General features: G+C 44.1%; 1 protein-coding gene across 17 annotated transcripts in view; it reads left to right on the top strand.

The window, feature by feature from the left end:
* PTPRT (protein tyrosine phosphatase receptor type T) overlaps positions 1-12,228 on the top strand; it is a 1,024,383-nt gene that overhangs the window by 866,816 nt on the left and 145,339 nt on the right. For all 17 annotated transcript variants that reach the window (XM_023626585.2, XM_070247923.1, XM_070247921.1 and 14 more), the window contains one exon: positions 1,756-1,891. In XM_023626585.2, coding sequence (XP_023482353.1) covers positions 1,756-1,891 — 136 coding nt within the window. The remainder of the gene's footprint in view (positions 1-1,755; positions 1,892-12,228) is intronic.

The following is a 12,228-nucleotide window of genomic DNA, read 5'->3' as shown; positions in this document are numbered from 1 at the left end:
CTTGAAGACTTGCCTTCTCACTCAGGAGACTTGGCTAAGTGAACCCAGCTTGTCTAAGTTACAAGAGAGTTTCAGGAAAGTGCTCTGATAGAGGAGGCACTTGACACTCTTAAACAAGAAGAGGGGATGCATCATTGTGCTGGAGGGCTGTTCTTAAACATCAGTGAGTTTGGGAAATGAGAATCATGGCTTATGGTTTTAGCATCCCTTCAAATAAGCTGAGTTCTGTGAACACATGGCTGAAAAAAGAGAAACTCAGTTTGGTTCTATGAGAACAAATGTGTGTGGGCAGAGATGTCATCCCTTCAGCTAAACATTGAACAACCACAAGCATTAAAGGAACACGTATTAAGAGCCAGGCTCTGTGCTAACATGCTGAAACAAAGAGAAAGGAAGCATAATCTCACCCCTAAGGAACCTGCAGACCACTGAAGGAGACAAATGGGGAAACAAATAACTAATAATATCAGTACATCGAGGTATGTACCAAGTGTTACAGAGTCTTATCGGAATTTAGAGAAGAGAGAGCAGCTCTCCCGGAGGCACAGGCAACCAGAGAAGATGTGATCTCTGATGAAGTATGAGCTGGTGCTGATGTGGTAGAAAAGTAAGGATGAGTTAGGAAAAGGTTCTTTGGATTTAAGCTGTCTCACATAAACATGGCACTACTGGGAATATGAAGAGCAGCAGGAAGAAATTCACTTAGGGTGCTAGTGACCCCTGGACCATTCTCCAGAAGTGTTCACATAGGTGTCTGGAGTGAGAAGTCCCCTTTGATCCCTGGTACCTTGCATGAAGAGGTAGAGCATAGGCATTCTTGGGCTGCTTACTTTTGCTGTGGCGTTAGCGAGCTCCTTGTTTGGGGGGAGGAGGATTGAGGGACTAGAGGGCTCGAAAGTTGAATCTGTGGTTTCTGATTACGGAGGCCTAGACTTAGAAAACCTGTGGAATCCAGACCTTGACCTTTGTCAGCCACGTGACTGTTAGCAACTTCCCTTGGCTTTCTCATCTATCAAATGGGAGAATCAGTATCTACTTTTTGGAATGTTTGTGAGGACTGACCAAGCTGGATCCATGAAGTGGCCCAGCACGGGGCTGAGGGTGTCCTAAGTGCCCAGTTCCCTGCCTTCCTCTACCTGGAACTGAGTCAGTGAGTTAGTTCCCAGCAGAGCACGCAGCATCAGCATTAAATTCTAAAAATGGAGTTAGTCATATATAAGTGTCTTCTGAACCCAAGGCAATTCCTTTAATACAGTAAATTTCTACCCCATTATATGTTTCATATAAGGCATGAAACAAAAACTTTTTGTTTTTATCTTTTAAAATCCAGTGATTTTAATTGTGTTAACATAAACATGTTGTTTTCACTATTTACCTGAAAGAATAAAGCAGGGTTTGGAATAATTCCATGAACCCAAGAATCAAGCTGTAGTTCCATGGTTTGATCCTAGAGACAAAGCAATGTGAGGGATAAAGCCTTCCAGTTCATCTCACTGCAGGATAAGGATGCCCCAACACAGCAGTTGTGTAATCTTGGGTACCTCACTTTCTCTGCACCTCAATTTCTTCATCTGCCACAGCCCCACAAGGGATTAATTCTCAAAAGGATTAACTGGGACAATGTGTATAATGCCCTTAGCACAGTGCCTGGCACATAGTTAGCACTCAATAAATAGAAACCGTTGCCATTACGATTATTGTCTCACACCGTGTGAGCCTTTTCAACATCTTTCTCCTTCTCCTTTCCCCTCCAAGGTGCCTCCACCCAGAATTCTAACACCGTGGAGCCAGAGAAGCAGGTAGACAACACTGTGAAGATGGCCGGCGTGATCGCTGGTCTCCTCATGTTCATCATCATTCTCCTGGGCGTGATGCTCACCATCAAAAGGAGGTGAGTCTCTGTTGCCGCCCTGCAGACTCCGCCAACCCCAGTTGGGCCCAACGCTGGTGTGTGGCCAAGTCCTTGCTCTGTTGATCACTTCCAAGCAGAGACCTCCGGATGTGATTGTGGAGGTCCTGAAATACAAGGGTCAATTGTGGCTCATTGTGTTGATGTCTGAAGGCTGTGTACTGCCTGCGTGGTGAGTGGCCCTGAGATGGCGAGGTTCTTATGGGGCCAGTGATCCGTATGGTTGGGTCACCTTGATGTTCCATAGGATCCCATGTATCATGAGTCTTCTCAGAGTTAGCTGCTCTGTTGTGATTGGTCATGTCATCAAGATTACTGGGGAGCCCCAAGAACACAGATGAGCCCAGAAATATAGATGCAGCAAAGTAATGCTTCACCCTTCTCACCTCCATTTATCCTTGATTTCCCTTTGGTCAAGCAGCAGCATCCCAGGCTGCCCCCTGCATGACAGGGATAAAGCCTCCAATGCTGTGATAGTCCCTAGGGAAGGCTCCTTCCTACTCCACATCCCACAAAACCTTCCCAGCTGGATTATTGCTGCTTGTTACCTCTCCACAGGATGTCTCCCTGGGCACCTCTGGTCAACTAACACAGTTTCCTCATATTGCATGTGTTTCCTCTAGACTGCATTGCTCTTGAAAGCCAGGGTGCAGATTCCTTCCTTATCCCCAAGATTCCCTACACTGCCATCTTCTGTTTATCAGGCATTCACGAGGCTTAAGGATAACACAAGGGAATTGCAGAGAGGGAAAGGAAATATTCATCTAGGAAAGCTGATGAATATCGGCTATCGCTGACCCTAGGTTATTCCTCTAAACGGAAAGTCCTACTGCCTACCTCTCCTTAGCTCCTGGGCTGCCACCATGTTTCCATGCCTGCTGCCCACCTCCATGTCTTCTCAATTTCAATGCCAGGGCCCCAGTCTTGGTCTCCACCTTCCCACTCCTCAGTCTGCCAGTGCAAACAAAACATCTATCCACATTACATTAATATGTGCTGCAACATGCCCTGCCCTCAAGGAAAAGAGCCTAGTGCATTATTAGACCAACTACTCAAGACCTCAGCCTGAAGCTCTGGGTTTAGTTACTCACAGAGTTCAGGACCAGCCCAATAACAAGGACCAGGGACTTGCCTCCAACTGTAGGATGAAAAGTACTCGTGAAATTTGTTCCCTACTAGAACAAAGGGACAGAATGCCTCAAAGACAAATTTCAGCTTCTACCTAGGGAGACACATGAATATAAATGCAGAAAGTTAAAAAAAAAACAAAAAAACACCAAGAAACAATGTCCTCATTTCCAGACATCAGTGAGTCAGAAATACTGAGGTTCCCACTACACAAGCAGTCAGCCTTCTCTTAGCCATTTGGGCACCAGAATGTCTCTGTGTCTCTCATCTCTCTCTTCTGAATCAACCAGTCCTCTCTCTGGCCAGACCTTGTCCTTTCTTGACATCTCTGGTCTAACAGGATCACTCCTTTCCTCAGGCTCTCAGCAGAAAGACTAAAGAGTTAAACTTCTCATCTAGCTACTGATTTTCTGTTTGAAGTGTCTAGGAGGAAAGGAAGGTACTATGTTAACACTGGGAATCAAGAGCCCCCAAGGGGTTAAGGACAGCATTGCGTTGTCATATCATCATTTTCATCCATAAAACAAGACCAAAGTTTATGTCTCAGTGACAACTCAGCTGCTGTTAGATGAAGTGGAACATAAGATTTGATTTCTCTGGGTGCAGTAAGCACATTGCCCATCTAAGATCAAGTTTCTTAGAGTCACAGATAGATCGGAGGCATAGGTGAGTTTGAGACTGCCTACCTGGAAAAAGTAACCAATTTAATAGAATTGCATTCCTCTTTGATAGGCCTGAAATGTTCTCATTCTTTGCCACTGATTTGTAAGTCAGATATGCTCTTCCAATTTTCCTCTTTCTAAAGCCTGGCTTAAGCCACAGCACTATTGTCTGTGAGCTTGCAAAGAAATTTCGCTTCCTTCCCAACAGCTATTTCTAAAATGTGTGACTTTTCAAGAGGGAGGAAAGGGCTTTTTTTTTTCTATTTCCAAGGTGGGAGCAAGTGTAAAGTGAGTCCTTGGTGTGGTTTTAGCCTCTTACGTGTATTTTCATCATCTTTCAACTCTATCAAAATCATCCATCAGACCCAACCAATAGTCATCACATGACCACCATTTCTCCTCAAGAGGCAAAACTCAGTGTTGGGGTGGTGGGGGCGGATTGGGGGGGGGGGTGCTGATCAGTGTTTGCATATACAGTATCTTTTGGAGGAAGTAAGACATTTTGCTGACCTAGTTGATAATGATAATTGAGAGTAATAATTTACAGTTGGGTATAGAGGAAGGAAAGGAGAGAAGAGGAGGGGAGAGGACAAGTGAGGAGAGAAGAGGAGAAAGGGGGAGAAAGAGAGAAATTAAACATAAGCCTGCACTCTTTCCACTAACCTACAATGTCTTCTGATGTCTAGAGATGCCCCCAAAGGGCGGTGAAGGGCTTGGTGAAGTCCTTTACTTCTTCTCACCCCAATCGCATAGATAAATGTGGGGAAAACTTCATTGGTCAGTTGATTCTTTTGCTAACTTACTGCCACAATGTTGTCCACAGCTACCTAAAATGAAGAAGTATTAAAGGAAAAGAAACCCCCAAATAATAGGCAAATCATCACAACTCACGATCCTAGTGTCAGCATCTCTTCAGTGTCCCAGTCAGGACTTAGAGTTAGTTCCTGGATCCAGGAGCTTTCAGAAGTAAAACGCCAGCCACATGCCCCCCAACCCGGGCTTGAGCTGGTTTTTCCCCTAACCTCCATGAGCATGGGTATGGTGGCTCTCTGTCCTCTCTGTTCCTGATGGATTCAACCGGCTCAAAGTCTTCCCCAAAGCTGCGGCCAAATGTTTCTAATACACGTAAGATGTCCCTAGCTTCTCCCCTTGAAGTGTTCTCATCATTAGCCTTAGGGCTTCCTTGTCACTCTCCAAAGACAGTCTTTCTCTTGCTGTTAGGTGTTTTGTTTTGTAATACTGAACTATAAAGCAGGCAGAGAATGGGCTAGAGGTACGGAAGACCAAGGGAAGGGCTTAATGAAAGAAGCTAAATCAGTTTACAGTCAGAAGACTGGGAAGGAAAAGAGAGAGAAGAGACAGAAAAAAATCAACAAAGCCTGAGGGATGTTCTGTTGTTGCTGCTAGGATGTTTTGTAATAGGTGGAGGGGAGCTTGAGAAATGAAAGATTACAGAAAGGGGTATGATATGTTGGTGGGCAATTCAAACAAGATTCCTTTACAGTTCGTAAAAGATGTAAGGTTAGAATTCTTTTTGAAGTACCCTTGGCTGTTTGGACTGGGCTTCTTTGAATGCAGGACCATACAGAATCAGGGCTACATGGAGATACAGAGGATTACATGAGCATTATAAGAAGGGAACCTAGTGCCCCTCCCTGACAGAGTAAAATCAGTGTGGTTTTAGCCAAACTCACTGCAAAATATTCATCCTTATGCTGTCACTAAATAATGGCCCCATCTTTTTCTCCTGGCTCTATTGATCACATCTAGACCTCGGAATGTTCTAGAATGGGTTCCTGCATTCCATTATGTAATAGAACATACTTCCTTTTCATGAGCACCCTGTCAGTCTTGAAATAGAGAGATACTTGCATCACCAACTCTGCATTGCAGTCCTGGTCATCGTCTCTGGTCTCCTCCCTTTAGAATTGCTGGACATCCTCTCCCAAAGGAATGGGCAGTCAAGGGATTGCTAAGCCACCCCTGTGTCCCTTGGCTTAATACTCTTGGGCACTTGGTGCCTGCAGTGCAAACTAAGGTGGGGAGCTCATGCCTTAGTGCCTTAACCAGTGTATCCTGATGTTTGACAGTGTTTATTGACCACTCACATGTGAGAAGTTCTGCAGTTTCATGTTTTTTTGTGGGATGTGGACATATGTGCATATGCCCACAAGCTTCATATAGTCCAATTTATCCCATAGGACACACTTCTGGGAGTCTGAGCATGGTCTTTCAAGGCTTAAGGCGTAGCCGTGCACTTGTGCATGGGGAAACACTGGAGCCAGGTTAAGCAGGATCCTTTGGTAGATCTGCAGCCCAAGAGTTGTCTGGATCTTAGATTAATCTCTTCTTCCTTCTTACTTTTCAAGTGAGAACTTGGCAACTTTTAGGGAGATATTTTCAAAGTTAGTTACTATGCATGGTTCCAGCCACCCCCATCTCCTCTCCTCCTCCCTCTCTGCCCAGGTCTTCCTGGTCCAGCTTGAACTTTCTGCCAACCAGGCCTTGTCTGTCCAAATAGTAACTTTTCCAAGAATGTATTTGGAGTGTCTTGAGTTAGAGATATGAGAATCTACTTTAAGATTACTCTGCATCTCTGGCTATACTTTGATTCTCTGTGATTTGTGCCTGCCCTCTGGTAGCTCCCAGTCTAATGGGTACAGATGTCTTGTAGCTATGGACTGGGAAGCAGAAACCTCAATCCAAATCTCTATAGCCCCATTTATTTACTGTTAACCTTGAAGAAGCACCTTAACAAAGCTCCGCCTTTGCTTTCTCAACTGTGAGATACAGCCAATCTCCTGGGGCTATTCTGAAGGTCAAATGAGCTAATGGTTGGGACAGGCTTTATTTCCTGTACCTGCCTAAAGGCTTATAATGCACAATGTCTACAGGGACATTCATCTCACATATGACTATCAACTGTACCAAGCTGGCTCCAAACCCATCACTAATATGCTAAAGGCAGTGCTGCAATCAATACGCACACTCTGACCTAACAAATTTGTCCATTTTCTGTTTAAATTGCTGCTGTATTCTTATTTTAATCCTATGAATAATCATAGTAGGGTAGGACTCTTGATGCTACTGTTTTTTTGAGAGAACTCAGGTTCAAAAAGGTTATCTGAGTTGGCTATGGTCTTGGGCAGAGTTGAAATGCAAACCCAGGCTCTGTGACTCCAAACCTTATGCTGTTAACATCTATTCTATCAGTCCATGGAGACTGGTAGAAAATAAGTGAATCCTGGAACAGGAAACAGGTGACCCAGGATCAGATATCATTTTCTACTATTCTCTGCCTTTGTGTATACTGTTTCCCTGAATCAAATGTCCAGACATTTCTCTTCACCTACAAGGCTCCTATTACTCTCTAACCCTCAGCCCAAGTTCTTCCAAGTGGGACTCCCGAGCATTGCCTCCTCCATAAAGTCTTCCCACAAGCCCCCCACCCCAGGAAGATCCGACGACACTTCCCTGCGTGCAGCCACTGCTCCATATGCACAGGTCTACATGGTGGTTGTAGTTTTGCTGGCCTGGAGATGGAAAGGGGTTGGGAGGGCAGGGTCTTCTGCTTTAGCCCTCTTTCGCCAGAGCTCCAGTACCCTGTATCATCTGCCCCTGGACGTCTACCTTGAAAATCCCTCAAGGTTTTTATGGTCAAACCAAAATCATCACCTACCCACCAACATAATCCTGTGTCCTAATCCTGTGTCCCCATCTTAGTGACAGGCATTACCTCACATTCCATCAGCCAAACCCATGGAATTCCATCACCAAATACTTCTGAATCTGCATCTTTACGTTCTCCTGGTCACATTCTCTCTTCTCTCTCTCCACTGCCTCTTCCCTGGTGCAGGCCTCTATAGCTCTATTTTATGAGTCTCCTCCTCAGCCTCCCTGCCTCTGGCCCCACCACTCCAACCCATCCTCCACACTGTAGCCAAAGTGATGTTTCAAAAATGAAACTTGTACTCCCAAACTTGCTGTCCAAAATGTTTCAGTGGCCTCTGTTCCCCTATAACAGCCATTCATGGGGTGGAAATGAAGGGAGAAGCGTGTTTAAGTCATCTGAACTGCTTTGTCAAGTTATGCTGTCCCCCTGCTCACAGGGATTCTGGCAGATTTCCGAAGATCTTACCCCACTCTTATACCTTTCCTTGTGAAGTTTCCTCCTCACTCAATACCTGTGTTCCTCGGTTCCATGTGACCAGATATTTCTCATGTTTAATGTCGAATTCAAAAGCCACTTTCTCCAATAAACCTTTCCTGACCTCCAATCTAGATGCAGTCTCTTCACCCTCTTGATCCATTCCATGAAGATCCATGTTATGTTCTGTCTTATACTTGTCATTTATAGTCACATCTTATCTTCTCCACTGGACCATCAGCTGCCTTTTCTGATTCATCCTTATCATAAATGTGCCTTGCAGATACTGGGGATTCCCTAAAAAATGTGTTGAATGGAGGAGCCCAGTGAAATTAGAACAGGTGGGACATAGAATTGACATTCTATCTCTTGGGCAAGAAAGCTTCACTCAGAACACAGACCCAAATGTCAACATTGAGCATCAAGGGTAAACCCAGTCTTGTGGTGGGGTGTGGTAAGGTTGGAAAGACAGTATGTGAAAGATGTATCATGGTCTGAGCCTTGAGGGCACACATCAGGAAAAATCGTAGTGAGACAATAGGGAAAACTAATTACTGGGTGAGCCAAAAGAGGCATCACCACTATTAGACTAGATTAGAGTATGCTACAAATCACAAAACTCCTGAAACATGTACAATTTAAGGAAATTGCCTCGAATCACATAACTAATAAGTGGCAGAGCAGGGTCTCAGACTTGGCCAATCTAATAATGGAGTCCACACTCTTAAACACCACCTAACCTGCACGAAATATAAAAAAGGACTTGCTGAGGTGCCAAATCATGTGACATAATTCTGAGTGGTTCATTGAGGTGGGAAAGGAACTCAAGTGAAATGTGTCATCTTGTTTTGTTCACCCCGTTCTAAACTGCTCCTTACTCCACACCCTGAGAAGTGAATCCTTCTTCTGTTTGCGCTCACTTGGGTAGCCACTCATGCTAGAACCTTGGAAGTTCTCTTCAGTGTGCTCGCATTTAATCACCTATCGATTTCGTGTCTTAACTACCTTTCATATTCACCTCTGATCCTTCCCCATGGCCATTGCAAGATAGGTCCCCAACATCTCTTGCTTTGATCCTTGCAGTAGCTTTCTTTCATGACCCCAATCCCTCTTCCCTCCAATTTTCTTCTTATACTCTTGACGGAATCATCCATCGAGAAAAATATTTGGCCACTTGGCCCTCTGTGTTCTCCCTGTGACCTATGGTATTGAGACTAAGCTCCTTAAGCACTTTAGCAACTAGGCCCTGTCAACATCTTGATATTCCCACCTTCCCAACCCATGCACCCATTCCATAAACACAGTTCCATCTGACTGGAAATGCCCTTCCTCCTACTTTATGTGGATACTCCTTGACTTGATGACTCAGGTCTCATAGTCCCTAGACCACCTTACCTGTTTCCCCTCCCCACCTTTACTCCCGGATATAGTCCCACAGCTCCATGTGTTGCTGCATCATACCATTTATCACTCCAGAAGACAATATAATATAGTGGTTGTTAATGCAGGCTCTTAAAGTTAGACTATTTGGATTCTAATCCCTGCCATGCTACTTACCAACTATATAAACTTGGACATGTTAGTTAACCTCTCTGAGCTTCACTGTCCTCATCTGTAAAACAGGGATAATAATGCCTTATAGTGAGGATTAAATAAAATAGTCCATATAATGCACTGAAAAGAGTACTTGGCACATAAGTGACCTCCTACTATTTAAGTGGTAGCTATTGTTATCATCTGTTTTATGTTTCTTGTCTGGCTTTCCCATCAGACATATGGACTGAATCAAGATCTCATTTGTCTTTCTATCTCTGAGCATAGACAGGCATATAGTAGGCCTTTGAGAATTTTTGCTGAATTAATGATGCAAAGATGGATGAGTAGATGATGGATAGATTGTTGGATGAATAGGTAGATGAGTGGATGGATGAATAGATGAATGTGTGGGTTTATGGGCTAGATGGATAGGTGGATAGATAGACTGTTAAGTGAGTGCATGGATGGATGATTGGAGGGAGTGATGTGTGGATGGATGGGTGGATAGATGGATGGATGGATGGATGGATGGATGGATGGGTGGCTGGATGGATGGGTGGTTGGATGGATGCATAGATCCATGGATGGATAGACGGGTGGATGGTTGGGTTTATGAGCTAGATGGATGGGTAGACGGTCAAATGGATGGTTAGGTAGACAACTTAGTCCTGTTGAAATAGTATGGAACAAAAGGAAGCTGTGCCTCAAGTTAATCTTGTTAGCCAGCCAAGAAGATTCGCAGTATGCGATTTATTAAGTTTGGGGTTGTTTTTTCCTAAGCACAGCTGTCTTCCTGCTCAAGATTTTTGGTCTCAGGCAATCTGTTACTTGCAATATCACTGTATCCTTGTAAATTTAGACCTTCAGTAAATCTTCAAGCCTTAGAGAAAACACAATATATACTGTGTTTTGGTCACAGGATAAAGAACTGTAATCCTTGCCCTGGAACACTTTGCAATTTAATTGGGAAAAGATACTCAATTAACAGAAGCATCTCAGTTGCCGTCATTCTGGAGTTGCCATGAAGCTGGGTCAGGGAGAGCACTGGCTCTGGTGACGTCCAGGATAACTCAGAAAAGCTATTTGGAAGAGGTGGTTTGAAGGTTAAGGAAGCATTTGTCATGAGGAGGTGGCCCAGGCAGAGGTGGATCCTGAAGGTTGAGAGCAGAAAATCCAGAGGGTACAGAATGTTGAGTGCAACCTGAAGCCCAAGAGTGCAGCCTTGGGCTGCTGACAGTGAGGAAATCCTGGCTCAGGATAGAGACCTTGCAGTTGGCCCAAAAATACACAAAACATTAGACTTCGTTAGGAGTGACCTCTTAGATGCTCAGATTCCTCAACAAACATGAGAAGAATACTGCCTGCTCCATGGGATTGTGGGGAGGATTAAAAAAGATAAGGCCTGTGGCGTCTCAGTGCCTGACCCAGTGTATTGCTGAGCATACATCTGTTTTCTTCCTTCCTCGAAGGCAAGACAGGCTGGTGGTCAAGAAAATGAGCTTTACTGCCATGTTGCTATCAAATCCGGTTATTAGCTTTGTGGTCTTAGGCAAGTTACTTAAGCTTTTGTTGCCTCTGTTTCCTCATCTGTAAAGTGGGGATGATAATAATACCTATCTGTCAGGGTGGTTGTGAGGAACACATGAGTTAATGTATGATGAGAGCCTAGAACAATGCCTGGCACATAGTAAGTGCTACATAAGTATTTATTCTTGTTTTATAACTATTTTTAATATTCCTAAAGAGGTGAACACTTTGTTCCTGGTCACCAGAGTGAGAAGCGGCAAACATTGTATCTGAGAATGAGTTGGGGACATAAACTCCCCTTTACTGAGCCTGACTGTATTTCAGGTGTTTAGATTAATATAATCTAATATTAATTTAGATTAATATAATTTACTTAAAATACTTTATATATTAAATGTCATATATAATTTGAATATAACTAGGTTGATATAATCTAATGTTAATGCCCACAATGACTCTTGGGAATAGGTAATTATTGCCCTCTACCTTGAGACGGAGAAACTGAGACTCAGAGACCGTTAGTGATTTGCTCAGGGCCATGCAGTTAGTAAGTGCTGGAGCTGGGAGGCTAAGAGTTATCATTTTCCCACTCCTCACAGCTGTTTAAGCTGGTGGTTGTCTATGCCATTCGCGTTGGTACATGGGTCAGGAAACAGAGGTCCAGGGTAAGGAGTTAACTTGCGCAAGATGTTATAATGAACAGGTAAAGAGCTAGGATCAGAGCTGTGGCCTCTCAATTCTCAGCCTGGTGTTCTTGAGAATATGGAGAACATAGGTGCATCTGTAAGTCTTCATCAAATGGACCTTCTTCTTTCTGCCCCTGAGAAATCACATTTTCAGGCATTGGACCACAGAGCCAGCAATGAAGAAGAAGAATGTTCTCCTCACAGCACCAACTTGTATGGTTGGTGAAAGGGATTTGATGACTTGCCTGAGCTCTTCCAATTCCCACCCATCAAGCTGGGAGTTCTTCACCCTTTTCATCATCTAGGGTTACTGTTCATTTGGCCCAAGATATTGAACAGTTTTGTGAGTGAGCAGATCTTGCTGCACTTGCTTATTTTCCTCAACCCAGCCTCCCAAGGAGGCACGGGACTTCCCTTCTGCTGTGGTTTCTTAGCTCTCAGGGCCACTTTCCTTCTGTTGGACTCTCCTGATAAATGAGAGAAAGCTTAGAGATGGCCTTGCCTTGGGGGGTTTGGCCAGTTCCTACTGAAGTAGGGGAAATTTGGGGCTCTGAGGACATGTTCCCACTCTGAAGATATAAAGACAGCATCTTCCTGTGCCAAGCAAAGTGGATAATGGCTGCAATTAACCAA

The sequence above is a fragment of the Equus caballus genome, chromosome 22, assembly GCF_041296265.1.
Source record: "Equus caballus isolate H_3958 breed thoroughbred chromosome 22, TB-T2T, whole genome shotgun sequence".
Taxonomy (NCBI): Eukaryota; Metazoa; Chordata; class Mammalia; order Perissodactyla; family Equidae; genus Equus; species Equus caballus.
This window is presented reverse-complemented; position numbering and strand designations above follow the sequence as displayed.